The sequence below is a fragment of the Belonocnema kinseyi genome, chromosome 2 (assembly GCF_010883055.1).
Source record: "Belonocnema kinseyi isolate 2016_QV_RU_SX_M_011 chromosome 2, B_treatae_v1, whole genome shotgun sequence".
Lineage (NCBI taxonomy): Eukaryota > Metazoa > Arthropoda > Insecta > Hymenoptera > Cynipidae > Belonocnema > Belonocnema kinseyi.
In genome coordinates, this window is record NC_046658.1 from 136,980,768 (window position 1) to 136,998,316 (window position 17,549).

Here is a 17,549-nt window from a genome sequence, read left to right on the forward strand (position 1 = left end):
ATGGTTTGAGATCATTTTAGACTTTGTTTACCAATTCCTGGAACTGCTGGCCAACGCAGTTTATCAGGGGGCAGGGCGAGAGACGTTTGCTACGGTCGTTTTGGAAGTACTGCATTGCGCGAGCACTCAGTCGGGCATATTGCGCAATATTATGCAATCCAATTGGAAACGTTTTTGGGCGTCCCTGACTGTTTAGGTTTCGAGGGTACCGATTTAAAAGCAAGGCCAGTGCGAGGCAACCCCTGAAATTGCTCTTATATGGGATTTCTTGTGTATTATAAAAAAAAAAGATATTTCAAAAATTTTGATTATGAATGATGTTTCTATATTTTAAAGAGATTTTACAAGAAGAGCCAAAACCAGAAGATAGTCTTCCACTGACTTTAGAAAAGAAATGGTTCAAAGCTTGTATGGATGAAGGTTAGTTTTCAAAAATTAATCAATTTAAGTAGGGGGAACACGCTACGGTAGATAATCATTAATTAAAAATAGTAATAAATGTTTAATAATTGATTAGATCTAATTAATAATTCAGGCACTATACGTGCTAATATATTTAAATTTTGATTCATAATTTAGACTTTTGTTTACAATTAAGGATTATCTACTGTAGGATAATTTTATTGTTAGGGAGGTCAAAAAATACATTGGAAAAGTTTTTTTTCTGGAATTTTTATGAATACTGGTGGGAAATTTGTCCGAATCTACACAATATTAAATACATTTTTTTTTAAATATGATTTAGAGGTGCCGCAATTCCCACGAATTGTAACACGTAATTTCCATTAAAAAAAAGATGTTTTTGTAAATTTTATTCAAAATCCTCATTATTTGCTGAATCGAGTTTAATTTGAACAATTCTCTTCGCAGTGAGCCAGAGAATACAAATAAAATATAACTTCTTAAACATCAACTCCATAAGTTTCTTTTGTAGGGTCTCAAAAAACCCCATAAATGGAAAAATGGGTTTTTCGAGATTTTGGCGCTAATTATAATTTGTTTTGCGGAATTTTCAATGCAGATTGTTCCTTGTTCCTAAAATACCACTCTACGGATAACTAGATGTTCACATAAATTGTTTAAACAATTCAATAATGCTTTTAGCAATTTTCTTAGAGAATAGAGTTAGAAAGTCGCGGTTTTTAAAAAAAATTTCCACTTTTGGTCTAATTTTCAATTATAGTTCTATAATTGTACCAATAGTGATTGTTTAAACAATTTATTATTATTATTACTAATGATATTCTCCCAGAATAATGCTAGAAAATTGCAGTTTAAAAAAATCACTTTTTGTCCAATTTTCGATAAAAATGAGTAAAACAATTAATTAGAGTCAAGAAAATGATTTGTTTAAACAATTTATTATTATTATTAATAACATTCCATTTGAACAATGAAAGCAAGAAGCGGTTTTTCTAAAATTTCTTGCTTTTACTCCGATTCTTAATTAAAGTGAAGTAATACTTAATTAAAATCAGCAAAAATAATTGTTTAAACAATTTATTATTGTTTTTAGCAATTATCCCATAGAATAGATTTAGAAAGTCCCGTTTCTTTAAAATTATTCACTTGTTGTCCAATTTTCAATTAGAGGGAGGTAATAGTTTATTTATGTTAACAAGAGTGATTGTTTAAACAATTTATAATAATTATTATTATTATCACTATTAATGCTATTTTCTCGGAATAATGCTACAAAACTGCAGTTAAAAAAAAATTTCACTTTTGTCCAATTTTTAATTAAAATGAGTTAAATAATTATTTGGATTGAAGAAAATTGATTTTTTTGAACAATTTATTATTACGATTAATAATATTCCACATGAATGATGCTAGAAAGATTCAGGTTTTTTCCGGGAATTTCTGGCTTTTTGTCCAATTTTTAATTGCAGTGAATTATTAATGAATTAAAGTTAACAAAAATAATTGTTTAAACAATTTAGTATTGCTTTAAGCAATTTTCCCATAGAATAAAGTTAGAAAGTCAAGGGTTTTTCAAAATGTTTCTACTTTTTGTCTAATTTTCAATTATAAGGAGGTAATAGTTGAATCATGTTAACAAGAGTGATTTTTTAAACAATTTTCCATTATTAATGGTATTCCCTCAGAATAATGTTATAAAATTATAGTTTTAAAAAAAATCTACTTTTTATCAAATTTTCAATGAAATTGGGTTAAAAAATTAATTAGACAAGAAAATAAATTTTTAGAACAATTTATTATTAATATTAATAATTTCAATTTAAATAATGCTGGAAAAATGCAGTTTTTTCAGAAATTTCTGGATTTTTGTAAAATTTTCGATTGTAGTGAAGTAATAAGTAATTCAAGTTAACAAAATTAATTGTTTAAACAATGTATTATCAATGTTAATAATATTCTGTTTTCTTAATGGTAGAATGTTGTGTTTTTTTCTTAAATTTTCAACTGTTTGTTTATTTTTCGTCATGAGTTACTCAATAATTAATTAAATCTTCCAAAAATAATTATTGAAACAAATTATTGTTGCTTATGACTATCTTCGTTTATATGAATGCCTAATAGGTGCGATTTTTTCCTGAAATTAAACAATTATTTTTGCTAAATATGATTAATTATTAAGTCACTTCTAATGAAAAATGGACAAATAGTTACAAATTTCAGAAATAAATGCAACATTATAATATCAAGCACAGGGAATATTAATAACAATAATAATAAATTGTTCAAGCAATTGTTTTTGTTAATTTGAAAGAATTAATTAATTATTAATTAATTATTTAAGTCATTTTCAGTGGAAATTTGATTAAAAGTGATTTCTTTTTTGAAGTGCAACTTTGTTGTATGATTCTAAGAGAATATTATTAACAATAATAATAAATTGTGTAACCAATCATTCTTATTAACATTAATGATACAATACAAAATTGTAAAAGTGGACAATTTTTGAAAATACAGCAACTTTCTAACTATATTCTGAGAAAAAATTGCTTAAAACAATAATACATTGTTAAAGCAATTTATGTAAAAATCTAATTAAAACTATGAAATGGTATTTTATCCACCAGAAACAATTTTTATTTTATAAAGCCGCAAAAAATAACAATTAGCATAAAGCAGGCTCATGGGGGTGATATTTCAAAAGATATATTTTATTTGTATTCTATGGCTAATTGTAAAGAGAAATGTTAAGTTTCATCTTGATTCAGATAATTTTGAGGATTCTGAATAAGATTGACAAAAACGTATTTTTTTCATTGGAAATACGTGTTAATCTTTATGGGGCTTTTGTGGCACCTGTAAATATCAATAAAAAATTGATTTATTTGTGTTTCGAGTAGAACCGGTATTTATAAAAATAAAAATAAATTTTTTTGGACCACCCTAATCATTATCGACTGTAGGATAGTCTCCCCTGTCCAATTTTTATTATTTTACCAGATATTCTCGATTGTGCTAACATTTTAATTTTCAGACAAAATTGAGCAAAAAGGACTAGAGCCATTAGTGGATATCATTGGAAAAATCGGTGGTTGGCCACTCGCAATGGGCTCCAATGTTTCAAAAAATCATGAAATACCTTGGCAAAATGTTGCGCAGTATTATGCAAAACTTACGGGTGGATTCAGTTTGTTCAATGTCTTTCTCCACTTTGATGTTCCGAACAATTCCAGCGTTCAGACTTTGGTGGTAAGACTTTAAATTATACCTACACTCATTAAATAAATAAATATGCAATTAAATTTTAAAAAAATGATACAATCAATGCTTCTTTATTTATAATAAATTGCAGATTGACAGACCGAAAAATGCACTTATTTATAAATGGGCCTTGATTAATAAATATAAACTTTTAAATAACAAAGCAACCAGTCATGCTTACAATGATGATGAACTTCATAAGATAATATCATTGTTATATGATGATGATGATGAAGAAGATAGTACTGATGATAATCATAGTGATAATCATGATAATGAAATTGCTGATTATATGAAAAAAATTGTCTTTGAATATGCAGAAGTGACAGGAGAGAAACCTAATAATGTTTCTTCGAATATATTACAACTATTAAAGTTTGAAGAATCTTTAAAAGAGGTTTGAATAATTTTTTTTTCTATTTTCATTTAAAAAATTAATTTACTCAATCATAAATTTTGAGTTGGCCCAAAATTCATTTTTTCATGCAGAGCCTCTAAATTTTTTCAAATTAAAAAAAAATATTTGAAGTTCGGCAAGCACCTTGAAGTTTAACATTTGTTTCCCATAAAAAAATGTGTTTGTAAAGTTTATTCACAATTGTTAATATTAGGGGAATTGAGTACATATAGCCCCCATAAACCTATTTTTCAAAGTCCCAAAAAAACCCATAAGTTAAAAATTTGTTTTTCGCGTGTTTTTGACGCTAATTATGATGTTTTTTAGTGTTTTAAATACAAATTGTATATAATACATAAAATTCAACTGTCTTCCGATAATAAGATGTTCACATGAATTGTTTAAACAATTTATCATTACTTTCAGTAACTGTCTTTCAGAATAGGCTTAAAAAGTCGCGGTTTTTTTTAGAATTTTTAAAACTTTTTGATCAGATCGAGACAATATTCAGTTAAATTTAACAGAAATAATTGTTGCAACGCTGTATTATTATTTATAACAATATTCTCTTAGAATTCTATTTAAACTTTTTAGTTTCTTCTCAAATTTCCCACTTTTGCTCAACTTTTTAGATAGAGTAAGATAATAATTATTTAAAGTTTACAAAAATAATTGTTTAAGCAGTTTATTATTATTTTCAATAATATTCTCTTCGAATAATGCTAGAAAGTTGCACTTTTTTGTGCAAATTTTAACATTTTGTTCACTATATACTCAGACTGATATAATAATTTATGCAAGTTAAAAAATTTTATTGTTTAAACAAATTATTATTGTTTATAACTATTTTCTTCTATAATATTGTTAGATAGTTGCGCTTTTCTTGAGATTGTCCACTTTTATTAACTTTTCAGTTAGATTGAGGCAATAATTAATTCAATTCGAAAGAAGTAATTGTTTAAACAATTTATTATTATTGATGATAACATTATCTTACAATAATGCTAGAAGATTGCAGTTATTTCTAAAATTTTTGCTTGTTGGTCCATTTTTTAACTGAAGTATAGTAATAGTTAATTAAAGGAATAAAAATAATTGTTAAAACAATTTTTAAGTTTAAAAAAATATTATGTTTGAATAATGTTCGAAAGCTGCGGTTTTTTATGACATTTTCATCTTCAAATTATAATTGTTTATAAATAACTTTTCCTCTATTAATGCTAAATATTTGTGGTTGTATTCTGAATTTTACAACTTTTTGTTATCTTTTTACTCAATGAGATACTAATTTAGGCATATTAAGAAATATAATTGTTTAAACAAATTATTATTGTTTACAACTATTTTATACTATAATAATGTTAGATAGTTGCGCTTTTTGTAAAATTTTACACTTTGATTAACTGAACAGTTCGATTGAGGCAATAATTAATTAAATTTGACAGAAATAATTGTTTAAAAAATTTATTATTATTTATAAAAATATTCTCTTGGAATGCTGCTAAATAGTTTTATTTTCTTCTAAAATTGTCCACTTTTGCCTCACTTTTTGACTAGAATGAGATAATAATTATTTAGGGTTAACAAAAATAATTGTTTAAACAATTTATTATTATTTATGATAATATTATCTTACAATGATGCTAGAAGATCACAGTTTTTCTCAAATTTTCGCCTTGCAGTCCATTTTTAAACTAAAGTAATAATTTATTAAAGAAACAAAAATAATTGTTTAAACAAATTAGTATTCTTTATAATTAGCTTTTCCTGCAGTAATGCTAGATAGTTGCGATTTTTTCTGCTATTTTCCACTTTTTGTCACCTTTTTAATTAGGATGTTCAAAGTATTAATTCAATCTGACAGAAATTATTGTTTAAATTAATTTTTATTATCTATAGTAATATTATATAACAATAATAATGCTAGAAACTTGCAGTTTTTATCTAAAATTTTCGATATTTGAATTAGAGTGAGGTAATTATTAATTTATTAACTAATCATCCATTAATGTTAATTAATAAAATAAATTATTTTCGTTTAGGACTATATTCTCTTATAGTAATGATAGATAGTTGCGTTTTTTATATAAAATTTTCCATTTTTTGTCATTTTTTCAGTTCGATTGAGCAAATAATCAATTAGATTTGACAAAAATTACTGTTTGGATAATTTTTAATTATTTAAGATTATAATCTCTTAGAGTAATCTTAGAAAATAATGGGGTTTTCAGGAACTACTTCAAGGAAAATTGAAATTTAATATGATCCTTAGAAAAAATTGGAAGAAAATTTCAAATATCTGTTTTAATTTAGAAAGAAACAAAAATGAATTATTCCCTCTATTGTTTATTTATTGTTTACTCATAATTGAGAAGCCAAAGAAATGTAAAAAAAATTCGGGGTTAACCGCAACTTTCTAGCAATTATTTAAGAGAAGACAGTAATAAACAATAATAAATTGTTAAAACAATTATGTTTGTTAACTGAAATTAAATAATATCTTTTTCAGTCAAAAGTTGACAAAAAATGAAAAATGATAGTAAAACCGCAATTATCTAGCATTACTATAAACGAAGTTAGTTATAAATAATAATGATTTGTTTAAACAATAATTTAGAGTTTGTTAAAATGCCATTCTAACTAAAACGTTGAAAGAAAGTGAAAAATTCCAGAAAAAAGGCAATTATTTAGCATTATTATAGGTGAAGGTAAGTATAAACAATAATTATTTTTTTAAACAATTATGTTTTTTAAATTTCACTCATTTTTACCTTGCTCTAAACAAAAAAAAATGGATAAAAATTGGAAAATTTCAGAAACACTCATTATTATAAGCAATAATATATTTTTTTAAAAATAATATTCTTAAGAAACTGCAGCTTGCTAGCATTATTCTATGAGAATAGAATATTATTATAAATAATTATAAGTGGTCTTTTTTAACTCTGTTGCAAGAGATAATTACTCAAAACAATGATAAATTGTTTAAAAAATGTATGTCAATATATAACTACCAGTAAAAAATAGTATTTCGTGTTTTATAAACAATTAATAGTAAACAAAAAGAACCCCCCCCCCACTAGGATATATCCCCACTACTACTCTGCCGAGTGGCCCCACTACTACTATGGCGAGTGGCCCCACTACCACATGTATTTTTTTCTTATGAGAAATACGTGATAAACTTAATGGGGTTTTCGGAATATCATTTTCAAAAAATTCCTTCATTTTTTTGTACTTTCGAACAAACTAGAGTTTAATATGCTTGAAATTTCGAGGGAAAAATGTCTATCGTATTTTTTGAGCACCCTAACGAACCTAAATCAGGTTTAAGCAATTATTTTGTCATTTTTTAGATAAAAAATCTTCGGTCAGTAGCAGCCTATTTAGAGCTGCAAAACATAAGAACAATATCAGAGTTCCAAGAATATTATAATCTCGAAAATCTTGAAAATACAACATCAAGGGTATAAAAATATATATTTTTTTAATGTACATTATTTTTTCAATCTTTGAGCAATATTTTTTTAAATAGGTTTATATTACATTTTAGATCAATTGGCTTGAAATGATACAAGTGTTATTTGATGATACTGGAATAGAGATTCATGGATCACAAAACATTACAGTACGCAAGAGGTCATATTTTCACAAATTAGCTCGACTTTTGAATAGAACGCCTAATCGAATAATTGGTAGAATTGGAATTTTAGTGTCTAATTATAAAAGAAGAAATATTGATAATACCATAAGGGAGTGTTCAAATATTACGTTTAAATACCATAACTTTTTTTTATATTGCACGAAAATAATTTATATTATTTTATTTCATTTTACGTAATATTTGAACGTTTCCTATAAGTACAAAATTATGATACAATTTTAAATTTTAGTGGATCACATTCATTGGAGTTTTGTGCATGATGTTCTTAAATATTTGGATAAAAAAACGAGACAATGGATCACAGACAAGGATAATGCTGCGTATGGTATTAAAAAAGAATTAGCAAGGCAGGTTTTGCAAATTTGTTCCTAATTATCAGCGTTTCCAAAAAAAAAAAAAAATTGAGTTTATTATGGAATCTATAAACAATTATTTTAATTAGGTGGGAACACTGCATTAAAAAAATGCCTATCGTCGAGGGTATTTCTTACGAATTCGTAAAAGTTCATTTTACAGACACAAAAAAGGAGAATGTAAGTAAAAAAAATTATTTCTTTGAAATTTCGTATTATATATTTTATTTCTAAAGATTGTAGGTATAGTGGAGGAAATTCGAAACGAAATCGACTTTGAAATTTCAAGCGCAAGTTGGATGGATGAAAAATCAAAGTCCTATGCCAGGAACAAGCTTAAGGCTTTGAAAATAAAAATTGGCTATCCAGAATGGTACAAACAAGAAGAAATGTTTAGTAATTACTACTATGGAGTGAGGAAAATAATTTTTTTTTATATTGTATATTTTTTATAAAACATATATAACAATAATAAAATCTAATTAAACTTTGTGTTTTTTTATTTAGCTCAAAGTGGGTCCAGATTATTTTACGAATTTCATGAATTATCTGAAGTTTATAAAATGGAAGACTTTGAAGGAATTTAGGGAACCATTGAACAAAGAAAAGTATGTGTTTTTATATTAAGTTTATCATATTTGCCCTAGAAAATAAAATATTTAAAATTTAAGGAATTTAAATTTAATTAAAATCAAATTCAAAAACTTATTTAACGTCCAAAAATGATGTTCATGTATGAAATTTCTGAAAATGAAACCAAAAATCTGACGTCCAAATTTGGACAACCAACATAAAATACTCCTATTGCAATTAAAAACAAAATTATTTTCTTTTATAAGGAAATCTTCTGACAAAATAAAAAAGAGAAAATAAAAATGAGAAGGTAACCAACCAAATTCTTTCGCTTTTTTTATTTCTTTCTTCTTTTCTATTTTTGTTTGATGAGTTTTTTATAAAAGAAAATAATTTTTTTAAATTGCAATAGTAGCATTTTATGGTGGTTGTCCTAATTTGGCCATTAGATTCTTGGTTTTATTTTCAGGAATTCTATATAGTAAGATATTTATTATAAATATAAAAAAATTATATTTTCCAGATGGCCTGATTCACCAATCACAATTAATGCGATGTACGTTTTTCCGGGCAATGTCATGTGTAAGTAAAATCACTGAAATAATATTTTTTTATAATTTGACTAGAAATTATTATTATCATGATTACATTTGTCTCACGCAATTTTTGAATAAAAATAATAAAAAATATTGTCCAGAGAAAAGTACTAACATGAAACATATATAATGTTTTTAATAATTTATTAAATCACTTGAAAGTTTTTATTTAAAAAAAAGTGCTTATTTGCAGATTTAATTAATAAAATTTCAAATTTACGATATGAACCAACAACGGCCCCAGCTACTTGCATACGGTACCCCACTACGCGCCTTCCCCTCAATCAGCCAAACGTCTGGTGGTGAAAGGAAAGCCGCGTAGTGGGGAACCGTATACAGGTAGTTGGGACTGAACTGTCTTCTATTGTTGCGAATTTTGGGAGGGAGGTCGCAATAAAAACTACGGGTTTCAACATGGCAGGGGAGGGGGGGGGTGTAATAGGAGTAATATTACGAATTTACATAAAATTTTGTATGTTTCCTGATGATAAATTTTAATAAAGTTTAAAAATTTTCCGACAGATAAGTTACCCGTTAACGGTACAGTTCAGTACTAACTTAATAAGTTTGTAAATCACTTTCATATTTCAGACTTTACACTTTTTCCCTTCCTTTCTTCTTTTTTTCAAAAATTATTCTCTTTCCCTCTGTTTTCAAGAAATTTGTGTTTTTTTTTTGCTTACATGCGAACTGAATTAGTAGAATCCAATAAGTTATTTTTTTTCTTGACATTTCTGGTTGGAAAGTCTCCTATTATATTTTTGGTTCGGAATTCATATTGTTTGTCTAAAAACTCTGCTATTTGTTTGAAAAATTTAATTAATTTTTGTTTGGAGATTTATAATTTTATATTAAAATTTAACTACTTTGTGGAAAATGAGTCCCTTTTTGTGATTGCGAATTAATTTTGTTAAATATTCCACTTATTGGTTCAAAATTGATTATTTTAATTGAAAATTGTTCTTTTTTAATCAAAAAGTATTCTTTTTGTTTAAAAATTCACCCTTTTACGGTTAAAAACTCAACTCTTTGGTTGAAGATGAATCTGTTTTGGTTAAGGATTCAACTTTTTTTTTGGGAAATTTGTCCATTTTTATTGAAAAATCAATCAATTTGTTTAAACCTTTACTGATTTTGAAAAAATGAATTGTTTAATGGTTGAAGATTCATCATTTGAGTCAAAAAATCATATTTTTGACTTAAAAATTGAACTATTTTGTAGAAAATTCGTCTTTCTGTATTGAAAATTTAACAGTTTAGCATAAAATTTAAGTATTTGGTTTAAAAATTAACTTTTTGTATTGAAAATAAATATTTTTAGTTGAAAGTTTATTTTCTTCGTTAAAAATTATACTATTTTATTGAAAATTGAACTGTTTGGTACACAATTAACTATTTTTATTTTTAAAATTTTTCATGTTTTTTTGTGTTTTCCAATTAAATTTTTTTCTGATAATTTAGCCATTTCATTTTTGATTGAAAATTTATCTTTCATAAGTCGAAAAATTATCTTGTTTGTACAAATTTCATATTTTTCATTAAGATTCAACTATTTGGTTAAAAACTCGTCTTTTATTTTTAATGCAATTTGTTAAAAAATAATCTTTTATGGTAGAAAAGTAATATTTCAGGATGAAAATCAACCTTTTCTGGTTCAAAATTCAAGTTTTCGGGGTGAAAATTCAATTGTCTTCAACATTTTTTTGTCTTGGAAATTGGACTTTAAAAAAACGTCTTTTCTATTGAGAAATCTGTTTTTATTTTGAAACTTTATTTCATAAACTTTTAATTTAAAATGAGGCACTTACTATTGACTCAAAACCCTACATTAATAAATCCCCATGGCTGTCCAATTAAAACTGCTTTACTAATTGGTTCGAATAAATAAATCCTTTTTAAGGAGAAACCCGATTTTTCTGTATAATTTTTTACTTAAACTTGTTTTTGTTTTTTATCATTTTAAAACCAATTTCTTTTTATTAAAATTTATTTGTGTACATAAAATGAAATGGTTTTGCAAAACTTGACAACACAAAATCTATTTTTATTTTGAAACTTATTGTTTATATGAAAATAGATTTCACTATTAAGAATTCGATTTTTTCTTAAACATTAGTTCAAATAAATAAATTAATAAATACTTTTTGAGTAGAAACTTCATTTTTCTCTATGAAAATCGATTTTTCCCTAAAACTTCTGTTTTTTTTAAAAATATTTTAAACCAATTTCTTCTTGTAGAATTTCATTTTCGTTTCTAAAAAATGGTTATAAAAGGAAATCGGCTTAGAGTAAAATGCCGAATTTTATTTTCAAATCGATTTTTATAGAAAATCCGTGTTTGATATTAAGAAACTGATTTTACTCTATAAAATTAGCTTAAATAAATAAATCATTTCTAAACTATAGATATCTGATTTTTCTGTATAGCAACCGAGTTTTCTCTAAAACTTGTCTTTTTTCTAGATTTTAAAACCGATTTCTTTCTGTAGAAATTTATTTTTTTATATCGTGAATGATTTAAAACAAAAATTATCTAATTTTTTACGAAGGCTAATATTGTTTAATTATTCATTTTTAAATTTAAAACATAGCTATATATTTTTTATTCAATTTTTCAGTTTATCTAGCTGGAATCTCACTTTCACCTCTGTACAATCCAAGTGCACCATTGTGAGTAAATTATTTTCATAAGAATAAAATAAATTTAAGAATTAACTTATTTCATTATTTGCTTCAAAATCATTTCTTTAAATATTAATAATGTTAACAGGGCACTACGATATGGATTTTCTGGTTTTATCATTGGACACGAGATATCTCACGCGTTTGCTTACAAGAGTACGTACTTTTTAAGTAAAATTATTATTTAATTAATTAATCATTATTATGCAAAATCTGTGAAATTCTGTGTATAGATTTCTTTTACAACGAGCATGGATATCTTCAGACGCCGCTGCCTTTTGAAGTATTTCGTAAAATCAGAAAAAAGAATCAATGTTTCATAAACCAATACCAAAATTATAAGGTAAGGAAATTTTTTTTATAAATAAATAATACTATCATTCTCAGTCTTGAAATTGATATAAAATGTGTGGGTAAGTCCTGAGTTATTTCTTATCGATGGTAATGTATTTCAATTAATTATTATTACTAAATAATAATAATTAGTATAAAAAATTATTTCATGTAATACTGCAAACTGCTACCTTACGAAAAAATCTTATAGGAAAGATTCTTTGGCAATTCTTGAAATTTTGGAATCCTTTTTAAATTATTCGGAATCTTTTGTAGCAAATAAAAATCTTTAAAATCCTTTCTAACTTGTTTAATTCCCGAATTTCCCTTGAAATAGGTTAAATTCCCTTAAAATCCATACTGAGAAAAAGGAACTTTACCGTTCATCATCAGTTTATATCCACATAAACGGTATAATTATTTTTTGCAGTACATTGCAATTTTCAAAAATCGTTAAAATGAATTGAAATAAGTAAAACTCATTTTAAATCTCTTAAATTTGAATTAAACTAAACTTATTTATTAAAGTTCCCTAAAAAATAACCTTTTAAATTAGAAATCCTACAAAATATAATGAAATCACTTGAAGTTTTTGAATTATCTTGAAATTTTTGAGATTTTTTTAAATTTCTTCAGATCCTTCGACACGTAAAAATTTACTAAAATAGGTATCAGTTAAAATCTCTTAAATATAAATTAAATTAAATTCATTCCTTAGATTCCTTTCAAAAAAAAGAAGACCCTCTAATAATGAGGAATCTTTAAAATCTGTTGAAAATTTTCTAATTCGTGTCGATCAACAGATTAAAAATTTTTTTTAATTCCATAGATTCTTTACGATGACTGTAGGTCCTATAAATTTCATAAATTTTAAGAGATTTTTTTATCCCTTGAAAATTTTAGAAATCATTCAGATTTCTTCGACATTCATTTAAATGTTTCAAATATCTTAAAATTCTATGAAATCCTTTTAAATAACTTAATATCCTTAAAATCCCTTTGAAATTGTTGATATCTTTAGAAATCGATTAAAATAAAATGTATTTTGTTCCCTGAAATTATTGATAAAATCTTTGAAATTCTTTAAAATTCTTTGAAATCTTTAGAAGTCGAAATAATTCATTACAAAAATTATTAATGATTTGAAAACTCTTCAATATAAATTAAATTTATTCACCAAATTTCTCTGAAAAAAGTTTAAATACTTAGAAATCTTTGGCGATTCAACAAAATAATTTCATAAAAGCAATTTTCAACAAAAGATTTCAATGTTCAACGAAAATGATAAATCTTCGATAAGAAAATGAATTTTAAACGAAAAACGTAATTTTTGATATTTGTATCAAATAATATTTCATATGTTAATCCAGAAGAGTTGAATTGAAACAAAAAATACAAATTTTCAATACATTACTTGAATCCTCAAATAAACAAAAAAGTGATTTTTAAATCCACGAATTTTAATTGAGAGTTCAACTTTCAACCAGAAAAGATTGTTCAGTTAATATGAAAATTAATTCTCATCTAAAATGTTGAATTTCCAAGCAAAAAAAAAGGAATTTCTTGCCAAAGTAATCTAATTTTCTACCAAAAAGGCGAGTTTTCAACAAAATATATGAATTCGCAACTAAAAATTATAAATTGAATATTTTTATTATCAGTTGGAAAATATAGTCTTAAAAAAAAAGACATTTTTTAACAAAATAGTTCAATTTTAAACCAAAAATAGAATCGTTTAACCAACATAGATAAATGTAAAAAAATGAAATATTTAAATTATTAGCTACACAAATTAATTTATTACCAAAAAATTGTAATTGAAAAAAATTATCAAATTTTCAGCCGGAAAAATGAATTTTTAACCAAAAAGATAAATTTTTAACTCACGGGAATACTTTTCTAACAATAAAGATGAATTTTCAACAAAAAAGGTGAATTTTAAACTGAAACATATACATTTTTAACTTGAAATATAATATTTTAATTTTTAGTAAAATAATCATTTTCAACCAATTAAAATGAATTTCTAAAGGAATATTTGAATATTGAACAAAATAGGTGAACTTTCTATTAAAAAGATTTAATTTCTATCAAAAATATCAATTTTACATAAAGTTTGCATAAATTTTGAACAAAAAAGATTTTTTCACCAAAAGCAGAATAACAAAAAAAAAAATATTTAACTAAGTTTTACTTTGATTCCTGAAGTTAAATTTTTAACCAAAAAAGACAAAGTCTCAACAACAAAAAATAGTAGATTTATAAAAAAATGATATTTTAACCAAATAATTCAAATTTTAAAAAATATTTAAATTTCCAACCAAAGAAGTTATTTTTCAACAGAATAGTCGAATATTCACATAAAGATCACTTTCACATAAAAAAATCACATCAAAAAATTCACATAAAAATCACTTTTTTGTTGATAAATTTTAAGTAAAAAATTAATCTTCAACCAATTGAAATCAATTTCAAAATAATCCATAACAAATGAAGTAGGTAAATTTTCAGTTTAAAGAATGAATTTTCGGCATAATAGAAATATTTTGTAACAAATAGTTTAATTCTGAACAAAAAAATATTTTGAACTGAAATGCAGAATCACGAAAAAAAAAGAATCTTTAATAAAGTTTTGCTTTCAACCATGAAGTTAAATTTTCATCAAAAAATGATAAATTCACAAAAAAATGTAGTAGTTAACTTCTCAACCAAAAAACAATTTAATTGTAAACTAAAAGCAGTTTCATTCAGCCAAAAAATACATATTTGTAATGAAATAGTTCAAATAATTAAATTTTTTAAACTGAAGATTCAAAAACTTTAAAATGTAAAGGAGTAAATGAATATTTAATTTAAAAAAATTAATTTTAGTTAAATAGAATTATTTTTTAATAAAATAGTTTAATTTTGAACAAAAAAGATTTTTTAACCAAAAGGCAGAATTACACAAAAAAAAAGAATATTTAACTAAGTTTTACTTTGACTATGTTTTAATCAAGTAATTGGAATTAAAAAATAAAAATTGTTAATTTTTCAACCGAAAAAGTTATTTTTCAACCAAAAAGATGGAGTTTCAACCAATTAAAATAAAATTTTTAAAATCCATAACAAATGAAATAGGTAAATTTTTAGTTTAAAAATTTACTTTCAGCCCAATAAGAGTGTTTTGTAACAATATAGTTCAATTCTGAACAAAAAATATTTTTAACTAAAATGCAAACTCACGAGAAAAAAGAATATTTAACTAAGTTTTGCTTTCAACCATGAAGTTAAATTTTCAACAAAAAAAGACAAATTCTCAACAAAAAAATGCAGTAGTTTACTTTTCAAAAAAAAAAACAACTTTAATTATAAACTAGAAACAGTTGCATAAACGAAAAAAGACGAATTTTTAATATAGTAGTTGAAATATTTAAGTTTTTCATTAAAAAATTTAAGAACTTTAAAATTTAAAGGAGTAAAGAAAATGTCACCAGATTTAAACAAATGGATTGAATCTCCAAGGATTTCAAAGATTTCTAGGGGTTTACAATATTTTTTCTGAGATCTTTTTAAATTGAAAACTCAACCATTTGGCTGCAAATTCATGGATTTCACGCATGTTTTTTTCGTAATTTGTGGATGACCCTTACAAAATCTTATACAACTTGTGACACTAAAAGTATTTGAAATAAATTTAGAAAGAATTTAGAACAGTCCAGGAAAATAAAATATTGTTTAGGAATAAGTCAAGGAAAGTCAGATAATTTCAAAATTGTGATTTTGTTGCAACAATTGAAATAGACAAATTAAAATTTTTCTTTTTAATTTACGTATTTTTTTTATATGGACAAGGAATTTGTTGAATAAATCACGATAATAATATAATTTAGAGTACAATTTATTTAAGTTAAAATTTTATCAAATAGGTGAACGGAATTCTTACCGCGGGAGAAAATATGGCAGATGGAGGAGGACTGATCGCAGCGTTCAAAGTTTACAGAAAAAAAATTTCTGATGAAAAAATAAAAGATACAAGACTGCCAGGACTAGAAGATGTCAATGGCAACGAACTATTTTTCATTTCGTTTGCTGCTGTAAGTATTCAACAAATTCTTAATTTTTTTTTAACAGGAACTTCAAAATTTGTTCTTCGTTCAGAAAAAATATGTCTAAAAATTGAGTATTTGACACATAAAGTTGCCGTTTTTAATGTGAAATTAATGTCTTCACTTTTTATGCAAATTTCATAAATAATTAATCATTATCAAATTCTTGTTTTTCTTTTCATTTTTTAGGCATTTTGTCAAAGTGCTACACCGGAATTCTTAGAAAAAAATAAAGAAGACACCCATTCGACATCGCAAGTCAGAATCAATGGCGCTGTTTCAAATTCGGTAGAATTTTCAGAAACTTTTAATTGTCCAAAAACGAGTCCTTTAAATAGAGATCCTAAGTGTGTTTTTTGGAGCGAGAACTAAAATTAAATAATTATAAAAATAAATGGCAATTGAGATGAACAAGTAAAATAGGTAAAATAGAAAAGAACAAGGCTGTATATGTTTATAATGACTGAAATAAAAGAGTTCTTAAGCTTTAAAACGTGTTTGTTTAATTTTTTTTGTCTATATTTTTTCCATAGTTATGCTTATTTGAATTTTTGGCTCTGTTTTTCAAAAAAACCCAAATTTTTTGAAAAACTTATCTAAGTTTTGACCTAATTTATACCATTCGGATTTCTTTTCAGATTCTGGTAGACTTTATCGCCTTCTTGCGAAGCCAACAAAAAATTATAAAAATACTAAAAGTATATTTTTTCAAAAAACCTACACTTATATTTTTTTCCCGTTTTTTTTTAAAGAAAATTTAATTTTTTTTTTAAACAAAAATTTAATTTTCATTCTTTCTACACTTGATGTCGCAGAATCTCTCGGGGTATATTTTAAAGAGTTAATAAAATGAAGGGTTCGACGGACTAAGGTATAAAATTCGTTTATAAACACAATTTATTCAGTAAACCCTATTCTAACTCTACAAAAAATTTTCCTTTTTTCTAGCTAGTTTTAGATTAAAATGTTTAATTGCTTATTGGTTCGTACACCTTAACAATCTATTAACATCCAACCGAGCAAAATACCTCTATTATTATAATGCACAACGGCGATTTAAGTTCTCTAAAATGAGACTATATTCTACCAGGTGTATACATATGAAACCGGTATTTTTTCAAGAAAAAAAACACATTTATTTCAAGAGAATGATAACAAATATTTTATTCAAAGTATGCGCCC

At 24.7% G+C, this 17,549-nt stretch overlaps 1 protein-coding gene across 1 annotated transcript; it reads left to right on the forward strand.

Moving 5' to 3' along the window:
* Nucleotides 1-330: 330 nt before the first annotated feature.
* On the forward strand, nt 331-16,860 carry LOC117167345 (endothelin-converting enzyme 1-like). Its single transcript, XM_033352204.1, has 15 exons — nt 331-420; nt 3,455-3,669; nt 3,773-4,078; nt 7,435-7,545; nt 7,632-7,773; nt 7,972-8,089; nt 8,185-8,275; nt 8,332-8,508; nt 8,603-8,703; nt 9,192-9,250; nt 11,883-11,934; nt 12,035-12,102; nt 12,180-12,289; nt 16,188-16,355; nt 16,557-16,860. The coding sequence occupies exons 1-15, from the start codon at nt 411-413 to the stop codon at nt 16,737-16,739; spliced, it is 1,911 nt and encodes a 636-aa protein (XP_033208095.1). The 5' UTR covers nt 331-410; the 3' UTR covers nt 16,740-16,860.
* Nucleotides 16,861-17,549: the final 689 nt, after the last annotated feature.

Excerpts from the sequence above, each read along its gene's own strand:
- LOC117167345 (XM_033352204.1), top strand. Across the intron at positions 7,774-7,971 it reads AACGCCTAATCGAATAATTG|TGGATCACATTCATTGGAGT; the intron begins GTAGAATTGGAA and ends TTTAAATTTTAG. Across the intron at positions 12,103-12,179 it reads TCACGCGTTTGCTTACAAGA|ATTTCTTTTACAACGAGCAT; the intron begins GTACGTACTTTT and ends TTCTGTGTATAG.